A 15635-nucleotide genomic window follows, 5' to 3' on the forward strand; every position below is an offset into this window, starting at 1 on the left:
TAGAACAAACTCCCCAATGATGTGGTTGAAGCTGAAAATTTGGGAACATTTAAAAATAGACTGGATAGGATCCTTGTATCACTTAATTATTTATGGACACCAAACGAGCAGGATGGGGCGAATGGCCTCCTCTCGTTTGTAAACGTTCTTATGTTCTTATAATAATGAAAACATCTAGGACTATTGAGATTCCATGAAAATTGGAGTTCAAAACAGTCCAAGAATACAATATATATTAAAGCTCTGTTATTTTGTACTCTTATATTCCAGCATCTCTACTTCCCCAAAGTCTGGCAACCCATCGACCATACACTGGCTGTATGAGGAACGTGGCAGTGAATGAGATACCAGTCAGCTTCAGTAAAGCTGCTATAGTTAGCGGTGCTGTCAGTGTGGGTTCTTGTCCAGAAGCATAATACGAGGCCTGTATCTGCCCACCTCCTGCCTTCACACCGCAGCACTATGACAAGACACAACATGAGCTATATCATACTACTCTGTATCTGCTCTCCCACTGAACTAAAACATAAAATTGCATTGTCACTGTACTGTAAGAACATTTGTTTTTAATATATAGTATTTCCCTATTCCTACTCGTAATTGGACATTAGACATTAGGCTAGAGTACTACAGTTTAAAGAGCATACACATAGTTATGAACAGCAAAGATTAGTTTCTTAATGGGATCTCTACTTCACAGATATCATTGGTGTTCCTAAACACGGCTACAAACTGTTCTATAGTTTATTACATTATTGTAAAGAGATAATGAACACTCAAAACAAAATCACCTCACCAAAATTCCCTTGCTGCTCTAATTGTATGTATTCATTGTATAATAACAGAATGACCCAAACGATCTTTATAATCCCACACTACCAGTCTGACATGTCCGTGCATCTGTGCATTATGAAAAGTATATTTCATCAATTTAATCAATATTAATTTAATATATTATTAATGACAACAATGTGATATCAGTCTTCATTCATTATTTGTATGGAAACAGTATTCAGATTAACAAGGGTAATTCCTGATTTAAATATGAATGTCTTTCCTTTACTGGGAACTATAAGCAAGCATGCTATGGTTCTTTTGATTGGAAACAAGGACACAGTTAACAATGCTTTTATGTTTTTAATGTTTTACTACTTACTACTGTATTTTTTGGACAGATTATCAACTTTTTCTGCTGTTTCTGAAATATACATTTTGCTTTATAGTTGTGTTAAACCAGTCTCATGTGCTGCACAATAAAATGAAGAGCATTTAATTACCTGTTATGTGTCAATGATTGATATTAGAATAATAAATATTGTATAAATATTTCCCATGGGAGAGATGCTGCAGAAAAAGTTAGCTGGGGTTTTGAGGAAGATCACATCCACCTTGTTTTTTTTTTTTAAGATAAAGTCACAGCCAAGGATTAGGAATCTGTGGAATGTCAACATGTTTAGAACTTCAACCTTGAAGTTTGAGACAGTACAGCACCTTTAATTGTTAAAACATTAAACATGCCTGAAGAACTTGCTATCCAAGTGAATATCTTGTCAGACTGGAACATTTAACAGTGTTAATAACACATTAGCAAGACAGCCAGGAGGAGATGTCTGCTATTTAGGTGAGGAGCGTACAAGAAGACTGAAGACTGGCTGAGGTCCACTGTTCATTTAGCCAAATTGGACTACTTTGAAAATAGTGGTTGGTGCTAGGAAGGGTACACAATGGTCAACAGGCTGACACTACATCTCCCAGAAGCCATGTAAGACTGATTCATATTATGGAAGCACCTAACCTACACGGATCCCATGATTAGATTAAAAGAAAACCATTTGGCTTTGTATGTTATTTGTTTGTAGAGAGGGAATGAAAGAAATAAAGATAGGCACTTTAACCCCAACTCTGTAAGAAACAAAATATCACATTTTGGATATTGACCCCACTTCATTCTGACAATCCAAATATGAAAACGACCTGGAATGGATACCAACAACGATTACGTATTTTGACCCACGGATCACGAAGAGACAAAATGGAATGTTTGCATTCTGTTTTCTTCTGGAAACCGATTGGTGGCCAGAGCGTACTCAGGGACATGGGTAAAATGCCCAATCAGTCTACCAAAATGTTTTTCAGCAGTTTTCAACCCTGATACCTGGACACACATGCCCATGACCCGCACAGTGTAATAATATATATTACCTGCAAAAAACAGGCCCAGTGATTACAAAACATTCTTCACTTAACATGTAAAATTAGAAATACGTAAAAATAAAAAGAACCACAAATATTTCCCTGTTGTAAGATGAAAATGAAATGTGTTCTTCCTGTTACTGCTATGTTTTGATTTTGAAAATTAAAATTAGTCACCTCCTAAATAATTGGCACCAAAAAAGTCTGTATACAATAAATCAATGATTTTCAAACCGGTCCTGGAGTGCCCCCTGCCCTGCTGTTTTTTGTTCCAACCAAGGTCTTAATTGTTTAATTGAATCCTTAATTGATCAAACAAAGCACTATACAATTCAATTAAGTAATTAAGACCTAGGTTGGAACAAAAACCAGCAGGGCAGGGGGTACTCCAGGACAAGTTTGAAAACCACTGCAATACATAATAATCCATCCATCCATCCATCTTCGAAACCTCTTATCCTGGTGAGGGTTGTGGGGAAGCCAGAGCCGATCCCGGCAGGAATAGGGCACAAAGCAGGAATACACCCAGGATGGGACACTGGTCCATTGCTGTGCAATAAATAATTATAAAAATAATAAATAATGGGCTATATTTAATGCTAATAAATATGGGGAAACTATATTATGTTATACTAATACAATTGCTAAGATAAAATGTAATATGTAATATGTAATTTTCTCAAAAAGATAGGTGTTAAAATCATTGGCTCCCCTAAAGATTCTTATAAATAAAATCAAACAATATTAGATCTACATTAACATTGTACTTTTTTTAAGTACACCTTAGTCTTAAGGAACTGTATTGTGGCCTTCCATGGCTTCCTGTTTCACTGGTGTATATAAATTAGGTAACACACATGTAAAAATCAATTGTTCATCCATCAATCATCATAGTGAATTGTAAAAGGGTTTTCTAATGATCAATTAGCCTTTTAAAATGATAAACTTGGATTAGCAAACACAACGTGCCACTGGAGCACAGGATTGATGGTGGCTGATAATGGGCCTCTGTGCGCCTATGTAGGTATTCCATTACAAATCAGCCATTTCAGCTACAATAGTCATTTACAACATTAACAATGTCTGCACTGTATTTCTGATCAATTTAATGTTATTTTAATGGACAAAAAAAATGCTTTTCTTTCGAATACAAGGAAATTTCTAAGTGACCCCAAACTTTTGAACGGTCATGTATATATATGCATGGATACAACAGTAGTCATATTAATTCCAAGACTAGGAGAAAGGCTATGGATATCATATACGAGCTGTGTCTATGTTTATAATCAAGCTTTTATGTATCAAAAAAGTGATCGATTTAAGAGATGTGTCTACTGAGCTTTATTTTGAATATGCTAATATACCGAGCAAGCCCTTATTCTGAAATTAGACAAAAGTCTCTATAGGTTAATAATAATAATAATAATAATAAATCTAAATGCAAATCCAGCAGTTAATCCATGGTCGAATTTCTGAGAGGGACAACATGGACAATGACAATGTGCTGGCGGAATAAGACACACAGTAAAATAATACGCTGTCCGTTTTGCCTTCCTAGTACGTACACACGTCCAGACTATTCAATCGTCACATTGCCAGGTTGGAAAAGTAATGTGAGCTCACATTTAAGCGAGACACTGCGACAGCACGCCCGGCGAACACGCAGCCGCCGCCCGCTCACAACCGGGCGAAACAACACGCCGCGGCTCCGGTTTCTATGCACGTCATCAGTCCGCGACCATTGAACTGTGTCGGTAGAGAGGCGCCGCATTTAACTGAATGCGTCAAGTGTTCTCTTGTACTTTCTTATAGATTTCTGTATGTGTAAATGCAAGAGATCTGTAAAATCGTTACATTTCTGTTAAAGCTGTTATTATAACTAGTATTGTTATTATTATTATTATCGATATTATTATAAATGGTAAAGTCGTTGAAGCTACTAAAGTAAACTGTAACTATAATGACACAGTCCGTAGTAGTACAGGGTGAGTCGCTGTTATTTGCTTTATTATTTCGAATAGAAAGCAATACTTGAAATATTTATATTTCATATTTTATATTTTGCCAGTATTTTGTTTGGCAGAAATGTATGCATATTTGTATTTGCATTAATAATTGATTACAACGAATAGGCTATATTGTTGAATGTTTGAAGTGAACATTTAAAATCCATGCAGAATTGAGCTGATTTTCCACAATGCACTGCTTCCCCTCCAGTTGGACAGTGTGGCAACCAGGTTGGCTGCCAGTTCTGGGACCTAGCTTTACGAGAACATGCGCATATAAACAAAGTAGGTATTTGTTCAATAGTATTTGATTATACTATGTTTCAAAACAGGCTGCCAGTTCTAATGTCTGCATGATTGAAATGGTACATAAGGATAGTCTACCATTATCTTTTCACAACTGTCCGGATTAAGCACTATGTTATTAACTTCAGTGTTGCACCTTTGATGAAGTGATACCTTTGAGGATTTGTTATAGTGTCATAAAGCACACTTTTCATTTAGATGTGATACGTTTAGACCAGCAGTGTTTCTTTGTTTATTGCTTGTACATACAGACACCTAAAGAGCAGCAGAGAACTGAATTACATTGTTAGTTTTGGGTGCAAATTAGTACTATAGTTTGTTTTGAAGAATACAAAGTTTGTAGTTGAATCTTGACACTGTTTTGTGCCTGTAAGTACGTGCAGTGCGGGATGGTAATGTGTCATATTGTGATCCATGCTGTAGACCAGTGATTCAATGTGCTGGGACACATTGCTGTGTTTTCAGGCATGAACGGGTGTGCCATGGGATTTTTGCAGGAGTCATGCATGAGAAAAAAATTAATACAGACATTCAAATATAATATTATTCCCATTTATTACATTAAAGACTAGCTTAATGGGGAGGGTGGGAGCTTCTAAAGGTTGGGAGACATTGCTTTAAAATAGGTGAACAAGGTGGAACATAAGCTTTTAATTTTTAAAGACATAATTCTGTAATGATAAAAATACTTTCCATCTACACAACCTACTGCAATCTAGCTAATTTGTTTTATTGAGCTATTGTAAATTAAGTAAGTGTGTATAGATGCATCATGACTGGTTTTCAGAGTATTTCCTTTCTTTTTTGCTTTGTATTTTCTAGAAAGGAGTTTATGATGAAGCTTTAAGTAGTTTCTTTAGGAATGTGGATCCCAGGTAAAGATTATGCATTTCATATTAAAACACTTTCTCCTCTTCACACAGCTTAACTCATGCTTTTTAATTCTCTATTTTACATTTCCTACTTTCACTTTAGTGTCATTTTAATTTCACACCTGAATTTAAAATCTGTCCATCTTAAAATCTCGAACTGCCTGCTTCTTATGCGATGCTGTATGTTACATCATAAATAACAAAACATTGTTTGATTTGTTTGTTTCTAGGAGAAGCGAAGGGGAAGCTAATGAACTTTGTGGAGGAAAAATTAGATCCCTTAAAGCTAGGGTAAATGGAGCACTTTTCAGGAATGCTTATAATGTTTCTCTTTTTCATTGTTTTTTGCAACTGAAAATCTTATTTGTGTAGCAATATTATATGTTTAGCAATTTATGTTTTAATTGTATTATAATGTATATTTCTCAAATTAAGTTGTAGCCTACATTCATTGTAATCACTTGTACTTTGAAAAATTCTCAGTCATTGAATTCTTTCCAACCTTAATTGTAATTGAATATTAAAGCAACAGACGATACTATACAGTTACTGTAGTTTCAAAACACTTTTGTTAAAACCAAAACATTCTGAATTTGTTTTATATTTATTTATTTTACATGAAACCTCATTAGCAACATGGTGCGCACTGTTAAACGTATTTAGTCCTGAAGAACTCAAGAATTAGTATTCGTATAGTCCAGTGGTTTTCCTGGAGTACCCCCAGCCCTGCTGGATTTTGTTCCAACTGTGGTCTTAATTGCTTAATTGAACCATTCAATTAAATAATTAAGACCTAGATTGGAACAAAAAAGCAGCAGGGCAGTGGGTACTCCAGGACCGGTTTGAAAACCCCTGGTATAGTCAAACAAGGTATTGGTACATCTTTCATTCAGGAATACAGCTTTATCTACAGTATCTAAATTAACATATGCTTAATTACAGATACAATGAAATAATTGATTTGTTATTAATGAGCTGAAAATAAATGCATCTTTTTGTTCTCAAATTGAGATGAGTGTCAACTTCCATCCTTAATTTCTTCATGTGTACATTTGAATGGCCAGTTTAATTGAATGGCATACTTACCTGTGTTGATTCAGTGCTTGCCTTTTCTACAGGCTGTTCTCATTGACATGGAGGAAAGTGTTGTCAGTGAAATACTACAAGGACCACTGAGGGAAGTTTTTGACACAAAGCAGCTCATTACAGATGTTTCAGGCTCAGGCAACAACTGGTGAGGGTTGAACACATCATTTCATGCCAATTAATAAATGTATCCTTCTCTTACAGTGTACCAATCCATGGGAAATAATTTATATAGTGAAGTAATTTGATAAAAATGAAAAGCTTCACATTGTTATATTTCCGATCACTGGAAGCTAACAGTGATAATCCAGTGGGTGGCAAGGTCCCCATCATTTACAGGAGCCATTTGATTCTTATGAATGAAATCGTCATTTGCTTAAGAACGGTAAACGAAGAAAGGATGGTCTGTGTGTTTTTTCTCCTGCAGGGCAGTGGGGCATAAGGTGTATGGCTCTGCTTACCAGGAGCAGATCGTGGAGAGTCTCAGGAAAGCTGCAGAGCACTGTGACTGCCTGCAATGCTTCTTTGTCATTCACTCGATGGGAGGAGGTGAGTCATTGCTTTTCACAGTTCAATTAAACTGGAGAGATGCAAGTTCTGGTGTAATCACTTCTAGTATGTTTTCTATTAAACATAATAGCCTCCTCATGAAGCCACCTCATTAACTACCATTATCAATCATTCCATAGCCTTCGTTAATCATCTCATTTAGTCATTCTGTTACTAGAAAAGTAGATGCATGAGCATGTTGAATAACAGAATGGCATTTATGGCATTAAAACAAAATTAGCGCAATTCTTAAAATAACTGTTCTATGCGATTTTAGGTGTTGTTATAGTGTATCAGTAAGATATGTACCACTCAGTCACATAATCATATAAGCAACTTTTAAAAATGTAAAACTTACCAAATAATGGCAGGAGTCAAATTTCATGCACGTATGCTCTCAATTCGTTCGGATGTGTTGTGTCATAAGTGTTGTGTCAATCTTATCAAATCCACCGAATCTTAGCATTTCATGGTCTTCCTCCTTGACGGTAATTATAATTTGCATAGACAATATTAAGTATTCCTGTATCCACAGCTATGGGAAAAACAGTAAAGATGACATTATTTTTTTTTTTTCTTATATTATATCTTTATTATAGTTTAGCAATCTACAGAGTTCTCTATATACAAAAGGAAAAATCTGTAGCTTGGGTCAAAGGAAATTATTATTAGTCCTCACTGATGTACTAGTTCATGAAATATTAAAGAAGCATTTTTAATTAAGTCTTACAGGGTTTTGTTTTATTATTCAAACTGTGACTGCTGAAGTAATATTTTATTTATGCGTTTTAGGGACTGGATCTGGTCTGGGAACCTTTGTTCTTAAACTTCTTGAAGATGAATTCCCTGAGGTTTATAGGTTTGTCACTTCAGTGTACCCTTCTGCAGAAGACGATGTCATCACCTCCCCCTACAACAGTGTGCTCGCCATGCGAGAGCTGACTGACCATGCAGATTGTGTTCTCCCAATAGAAAACCAAGTGAGTGCAGTTATTAGTTAGTTTTTAGTTATTATTGACAAATATGGCCACAAGTTGCTAGTCCATTATATAGGTGATTAATTTGATAAATACATTTTAAAGTTAAATTATCTTTTAAGTCCCTGTTAGCATTCATCCTCATTTTCTGTTTGAGTATTAATTTGTCCTTTTTTTAGTGACAGTGTTTTTCTATGGCATGCTTAAAAGTACAGAAACTTCTAATTGGGACCAGGTGGTCTTCCCTTAGTGGACCTGTTTGGATAATAGAATAGCAATTGTAATGACACAATCTTGAATATAAAAATATAACTACTGCATGCAGCTTGTGCACATTAATATGCACATACCACAGCCAGATCTTTAGAATTAAAACCGTTTTAATTTGTTAGCATTTAAATCTACTATTACTCTACAAAATTACAAGAATCATGGACTAACTTACATTCCAAATATTTATTTGACCTCCAAAGCCTTGTTTATTGCCAAATCTGGTCACATAGGTGGTGATCTTTATCCTATATAATATTTGGTTTAACTGCGTTGTTTAGAAAATAGATCTTCAGAATATTTTGGTTTTCCAGTAATCCCCTTTGTAAAGATGCATATCAAACTTGTTTTGGCTTAATAAAAGTTCTGTATCAGGAGTTACTTGTCAGTACATGTTTTCAAATGAGTGCTATATTATTGATATGCACATTTGTCTTGTTTTTCTAAGTATGTCTTCATTTATTTATTTTTGCAGTCTTTAGTTAACATTGTTAACAAAATTAATCAAATGGCATATTCTGGAAAGTCGGGGGCTGTAATTAAACAGAACAGCACCATCATATCTGGACAGGGACCAGTGAATAGGACGGAGAAGCCCTTTGATGCCATGAACAATATTGTAGCTAACTTGCTACTAAACTTAACCAGGTATGGTGTGGCATTTTTGTCCTGTACTCTAAAATGTTTTATGAAAAAACTAATTTAAGTATAATCACAACTGGTATTTCTTACCATAAAAGTCATTTGATTTTGTTCCAGTGCAGTTTAAAACGGGGCACCTGATTAATCTATTTGTATGAGTTATGCTTTTAACATTTACTACCAAAATATCAACCGTGAAAATAACACCGTACAGAAAAAGAAGCATGTCATAAAAGTGTACTGAGACATTCTAACAGCCTTTTGAACTGCATAGCAATCACTTTTTGTTTGTTTTTATTTTAGTTCTGCTCGCTTTGAGGGCTCCCTCAACATGGACCTCAATGAGATTACTATGAATCTCGTTCCATTTCCAAGACTGCACTACCTGGTCTCCAGTTTAACTCCTCTGTACACTCTGGCGGATGTTAATTTTCCTTCAAGGAGGTACAGTGCACTTCAGAGCTTTTTAATGCCTCAGCTGTTTGTTTGTACTTCCAGGAGCTCAGGATATTGACTTTGAGTATGGAGGTCCATGGGTGCTCATAAAGAGCTCTTTCAGATACTATGAATAAGACCTTTTTAGCAAAACATTCACCTTCAATTCATCTGTATTAAATTCCACTGATGCTTAAAACAACACTAACTACATTTTTCTACTCTCTCAGTTCCAATGGAAATACATTCCAACTATCCCTATGCCTACTTACACACCAGTCACAGGGCACACATTTAAGTATTTTATAATAGTTATTTTCAACTGAAAAATGCATGACAATAATGTTTTTAATATATTGAGTGTACTCAAACGAAAGCCATAATATATATATATATATATATATATATATATAATATTTATATATAATATTTATCACAACAAAGCACTGAATTACAATAATTCATTTTTCTTTACAAAACTGTTTAAGCTCTGTCAAGTTTCTTGGGGAGGGATGATGGACAGCAATCTTCAAGTCATGTGATTGGATTTAGGTCAGATTTAGCTCTGACTTGAAGAACATTGACCTTTTTGTTCCTTAGCCACTTCACTGTAGTTCTGGCTGTGTGCTTCGGGTCACTGTCATGCTGAAAGGTGAACTTCCGTCCCAGTTTCAGCTTTCTTGAAAAGTCAGCAGGTTTTTCTCAAGGACTTTTCTATACTTTGCTTCATTCATATACAGTGCCCCAGTCCCTGCCAATGAGAATCATCTCCATAACATTACGCTGCTACCACCATGCTTCACAGTAGAGATGGTGTTCTTCGGCTGATGTTGGGTTTGTGCCAAACATAACATAAACATTTAGACCAAGGGGTTAAATTTTAGTTTTGTCAAACCAAGGAACTTTCTGTTACATGGCTAAAGAATATCCTGAGGTTTTAATTTATTTATTTATTGCATTCTTCAAACAGGGTCCAAGGTGAGCTTTCTTGAATAATGGCTTCCTTCTTACCACCCTACCATACAGGCCAGATTTATGGAGTGCATGAGATTTTGTTGTCACATGCACACTTTGACCAGTCTTGGCCATAAAAGCCTGTAGCTCTTGCAAAGGTGTCTCTGTCGTGAGACTTATTCCAAAATATAGGCCCTGTTTGGTCAATCTGAACCAAAACAACAATGGAAATTAATGAAAATAATGTTTTATGTGAAAATAATGTTTTATGTGATATCTCTACTCTTCTGGTTTCTGCCCTCTTTCAAATATTTAAAATATTAGCTGTTGCTTGGTCAACAGGTGTATTTATTTTACTTTACAACTTTTACTCAAATAGGAGTCTTGAGAGTGTGAACATAATAAACTAAAATAAAGAGCTTAAAAAATAGGCGAAACAAACGAAACATTAAGGCTCAGCAGTCAGACTCTCCAAGGTAATGCTGGGAGATTGCAGGTGCAGTGTGTCCGGTTTTGAAACGGAAAGAGGTTTAAATAAGATGAGGCACGCTGTGGGGAGGGTGTTGGTTCCAAGCTGGCACAGTGCCGCATGCAGCAGACACTCAAATAGTGTGAAAGACAGGTACAGTTCGCAGCTGCCAGCGCTAACAGAAATCAATCCCATAGCCACAGCAACTGAGCTCTGACAGAGCTGACCTTCACAACAGGTTAAAACAATGTTTAAAGTTTAGTTAGAAGTAAATATCTAGAATAGTATTTTATTAACAACATACATTTCTAAGTCACTCTATTTGGTATTAGAGCTTCCCTAATATCATGTCTTGAGACATGCAAAGAAAATAGTCTTGTCCTGAGTTAACACTACTGTAACTGGTGATTTTGTGTTACATGGTATTACAGGTATAACAGATTGTATGTTTTCAACCAAAGAGCTACAGTAAAGATTTATGGAGAGTACATAAAGATAGAAATGCTCTGTAATATTATAAAGTAAACAAGAGTCTTGCCATCTAGAGGAAGTAATGTGCTGTCTTGAAACACATGCCACTTAGTAAAATACATTGCAAATCAACTTATTAGATAAAGAGACTGATTCTGTCAAGAATGCCAAGAATGCTGCCTTACTGACCCTGGATTTGTTTTTCTTTATTACTTGAAATTGTGCACAATTGTTTTATTAATTGTGTTTTTAATCTTGCTTTGTTAATCAGGTTGGATCAGATGTTTACCGATGCTTTCAGTACAGATCATCAATTGATCCATGCTGACCCAAAGCATAATTTGTATCTTGCGTGTGCCCTCATGGTGCGTGGCAATGTTCAGATCTCCGATCTCAGAAGGAACATTGAAAGGTAAGAGGCAAGCCTAAATTATACACAGACAGAATGTGTTTCTAAATTATGTGAGATCTGAAAGATGTACTGAAAGCTTACCCTTCCAGCTCCTCCCAATTTGCAGGCAAAAGGTACTGGGTTCACCCATTGTTAGTAGTAGCCTATACAAATGGAAGGGAAAATGTTTCCGGTGCACTTCACAGAAATGTAATTGTTGAATCAGTGTGACTGATTTGGGGAAATACCTTTGAGTGATTTACTGAGTCTAGCCATGTTGCGGTAGCCCTATAACCTCGTAAACATCAAGGAAAGCAGAGTGAGTGCATAAGAAGATAATCTGTAGATTTTATAGCTTGGTTTGTTTTTCAAAGATTATCTCCTAAAAAACACAAAAGTCTGGAGGAGAAATAGATTCAAAACTTAAACGTAACTGTTTTTAAACTGTTTATTTACAGTGAATAACACTGATAATCTCGTTATCATGGCACCTGTCAGTGGGTGTGATATATTAGGCAGCAAGTGAACATTTTGTCCTCAAAGTTGATGTGTTAGAAGCAGGAAAAATGGGCAGCGTAAAGATCTGAGCGACTTTGACAAGGGCCAAATTGTGATGGTTAGACGACTGGGTCAGAGCATCTCCAAAACTGCAGCTCTTGTGGGGTGTTCCCAGTCTGCAGTGGTCAGTACCTATAAAAAGTGGTCCAAGGAAGGAAAAGCGGTGAACCGGCGACAGGGTCATGGGTGGCCAAGGCTCATTGATGCACGTGGGGAGTGAAGGCTGGCCTGTGTGGTCCGATCCAACAGACGAGCTACTGTAGCTCAAATTGCTGAAAAAGTGAATGCTGGTTCTGATAGAAAGGTGTCAGAACACACAGTGCATCGCAGTTTGTTGCGTATGGGGCTGCGTAGCCGCAGACCAGTCAGGGTGCCCATGCTGACCCCTGTCCACTGCCGAAAGCACCTACAATGGGCACGTGAGCATCAGAACTGGACCACGGAGCAATGTAAGAAGGTGGCCTGGTCTGATGAATCACGAGTTCAAGGTGTTGACTTCCAATCGAGCATCTGTGGGATGTGCTGGACAAACAAGTCCGATCCATGGAGGCTCCACCCCACAACTTACAGGACTTAAAGGATCTGCTGCTAACGTCTTGGTGCCAGATACCACAGCACACCTTCAGAGGTCTAGTGGAGTCCATGCCTCGACGGGTCAGGGCTGTTTTGGCGGCAAAAGGGGGACCTACACAATATTAGGCAGGTGGTCATAATGTTAATGCTGATTGGTGTACATTGAACTGACAGTTTTTTTCAAATACAGGCCTATTTTTGGCACTAAGAACAGACTGAGATGATTTTCTGGAATCGTCTGAAAGCAATAAAAAGGGATTATATTCACCTATGCTTACGAAATGACCTTACCCTGAATTTTAATTGCTCTGTAATCATGACATTAAGGTGCAGGATGTACCATTATGTTGTTACTCCCAGGGGATTACAGAATAGTGAATGTACCTGTACTTTGTCACTGCGAAAAAAAGGGTTAAGTGTTAAAATATAATTTGATATAATTTAATACAAAAATCACAGATACTTTACTGATATATCCCTTACTGAAAAATTTGGACATGTGAACCAGTCATTTGGAAACTCTGATAAGTAATGCACATAGCAAATTCTGTTTATTTCCCAATCTGTAGGCTGAAACCTTCTCTTCAGTTTGTGTCCTGGAACCAGGAAGGCTGGAAGACTGGCCTGTGTTCTGTACCTCCAGTTGGACATTCATGTTCCTTACTCGCCCTGGCAAACAACACCTGCATCAAGTCAACATTTGTTGACCTCAGAGACAGATTTGTCAAGCTCTATAAGAAAAAGGTAAGTTGATGGACATCTTTAGATGACCAAATCAATCTGATTGCTCTGCAAAGGTTGCAAATGTTTGTCCTGTACCAAAGCAAACCAAAAACATATCTGTGAAATATCCCAATATCAAGATTCACTTTGAAAACTGACAACTTGTTTTCAAGCTTCCGGCGGGTTGAGATAAATCTAATAACACTGGCATTATTATAGCCAGAAACATCATTATACAGTTATATAATAATTCATAATTAATTCATATCATGCTGAATTATTAATGTACTAAAGCATGATATTAATTAATTATGAATTATTATATAACTGTATGTTCATAGTATTACACTGCATTGTGTTGTTCCTGGCCATGTGGTGGTGAATGTCTTCGATTTGCATTTTATATGCTACCGGTATTAGGTTTCCAGTATTTTAATGATTTACTGTACCATCTGATAATCTTGTTGTAATGATTGAAGTGCATATCTTCAGTTTCCTTCTGCCTCAAACAAATTTAGAACAAATGCACAGTGCGCTGTAACTACAATGCCTCATGCTGGAAAGACAACCATCACAATTTGTTTTCCTAATATTTATAAGCTACATTTGCATATTCACAATTACAGACATTGTTCTAACATTTTGAATGCATACTTATTTGCCTCCCCTTCTTTACTTTTATTATTTATTTATTTTTACTAGTTATTGTATTGCATGTTTCAGGAGTATTCATTCTTATTACTAGTAGTGGCACAGAGTAAAAAATAAGTAAAGGTGAAATGCTGAATGCAAACTATTTTGTATTTCTTTTTCTCTGTTTTGTGCCCCATTTAAAAGGTCCATAATACCAGCTGTGGATTGATCCTTGAGTGGTCTATTTTACCTTCTCATTTTCCTGCCTATTTTAGTGATTTGCTTCTCCATCCTTTTTGCAGGACAGAGAGGCTTTGTTTTGGCAGCGTGAATTGGTAGTTGCAAACCTGCGATTATATTCTCTGCTTTTCACTTTCTTGGGAGCGACAAGGGTTTTGATTTGATCTAGTCCTATGTTTTGAAAACTTAAATGGAAGTCATTTTAAAAGGAAAAAGAACAATTATGTATGTTATACCTTCTTCTGTTTATAGTGCAAAAAGTAAAGGGTTTTTAGCCAGCCAGGTGCTGCTTGTGTTCTATAATGTTGCCAAGTGTATACATATCTTTCAAGATCTCAGTGTAAACAAGAATTATATCATAGCACTGTGTGATAGATCATTTTCTACTCCAGTTATACCTGAAATAACAGTACAGTAATTTATATATTGTACTTCCAGGCTCACCTTCACCATTATTTGCAAGTCGATGGGATGGAACAGACTTGTTTTACAGAAGCAATCTCGTCGTTGTCATCACTAATGGATGAATACAGTCAGCTGGATGCTACAAGGGGTTTATTAGTGCCAGATGCACCAAGGCTTAACATAGCCACATAAAGGACTTTTTAATTGACTTAATCTTCATCGTAGTCAGAGTTCTCTTATGGCAATTTTGAGCATGAACTTAACGACAGGAAAAATAAATACATATATTATACTTTATAATTATTAATATTAATGTATGTATAATCCCAGACTAATTTATTTATATTAACTTTATTTTTAAGTAATGAAACTTTAAACTTTAAAAAGGTCCAGAAAAATGTTCTGACATTCTGTTGAATAAAATAAAAACAAAAAGTAATACATTTGCCATAAGTATAAGTGACAACGTTTACTACCCAGAAGACTCCGAAAGTACAAAGAAATTAAGAAAATGATTGCATATAGTCTTTTTCTCCCAAAATATAAATTATTGATGGTATGTTGTATTTTTATACTTTTTCTGTATAGAATGTTTTGTAAATTGTTAAGACATAGAGTTTATATATTCATTTATAATTAAAAATGCATATGGTACCGGTAACATGAAGATCTAGGTTTTGAACAGGAAGTCATTGTTTGGCGTTTACTAGAATGAACATAAAGAATAAAAATATTAATTGTATAATTTAATATTTTACTAGATATGTATACATTGTTTTACAGTTCTAGATTTAGTGCAATGATGTTTAATTTTCTATTACATCTCATGAATATATATATATATATATATATATATATATATATATATATATATATATATAT

At 35.7% G+C, this 15635-nt stretch overlaps 2 protein-coding genes across 2 annotated transcripts in view; both read left to right on the forward strand.

Annotated features, from left to right (window-relative positions):
- The window catches only part of lama4 (laminin, alpha 4), a 47738-nt gene extending 46460 nt beyond the window's left edge, over positions 1-1278 (forward strand). Inside the window, exon 40 of the mRNA XM_066698824.1 lies at positions 271-1278. Within this exon, the coding sequence (XP_066554921.1) occupies positions 271-416 (146 nt within the window). The 3' untranslated portion in view covers positions 417-1278. The remainder of the gene's footprint in view (positions 1-270) is intronic.
- Positions 1279-3932: 2654 nt separating this feature from the next.
- tube1 (tubulin, epsilon 1) lies at positions 3933-15503 on the forward strand. Its single transcript, XM_066698835.1, has 12 exons — positions 3933-4178; positions 4411-4484; positions 5328-5380; positions 5608-5668; positions 6496-6611; positions 6891-7012; positions 7805-7992; positions 8735-8907; positions 9205-9345; positions 11502-11642; positions 13322-13496; positions 14787-15503. The coding sequence occupies exons 1-12, from the start codon at positions 4154-4156 to the stop codon at positions 14943-14945; spliced, it is 1428 nt and encodes a 475-aa protein (XP_066554932.1). The 5' UTR covers positions 3933-4153; the 3' UTR covers positions 14946-15503.
- Positions 15504-15635: the final 132 nt, after the last annotated feature.

The sequence above is a fragment of the Amia ocellicauda genome, chromosome 1, assembly GCF_036373705.1.
Source record: "Amia ocellicauda isolate fAmiCal2 chromosome 1, fAmiCal2.hap1, whole genome shotgun sequence".
NCBI lineage: Eukaryota > Metazoa > Chordata > Actinopteri > Amiiformes > Amiidae > Amia > Amia ocellicauda.

Excerpts from the sequence above, each read along its gene's own strand:
- tube1 (XM_066698835.1), top strand. The coding sequence starts at position 4,154 with ATGACACAGTCCGTAGTAGTACAGG. Across the intron at positions 5,381-5,607 it reads TTTAGGAATGTGGATCCCAG|GAGAAGCGAAGGGGAAGCTA; the intron begins GTAAAGATTATG and ends GTTTGTTTCTAG. Across the intron at positions 6,612-6,890 it reads TCAGGCTCAGGCAACAACTG|GGCAGTGGGGCATAAGGTGT; the intron begins GTGAGGGTTGAA and ends TTTCTCCTGCAG.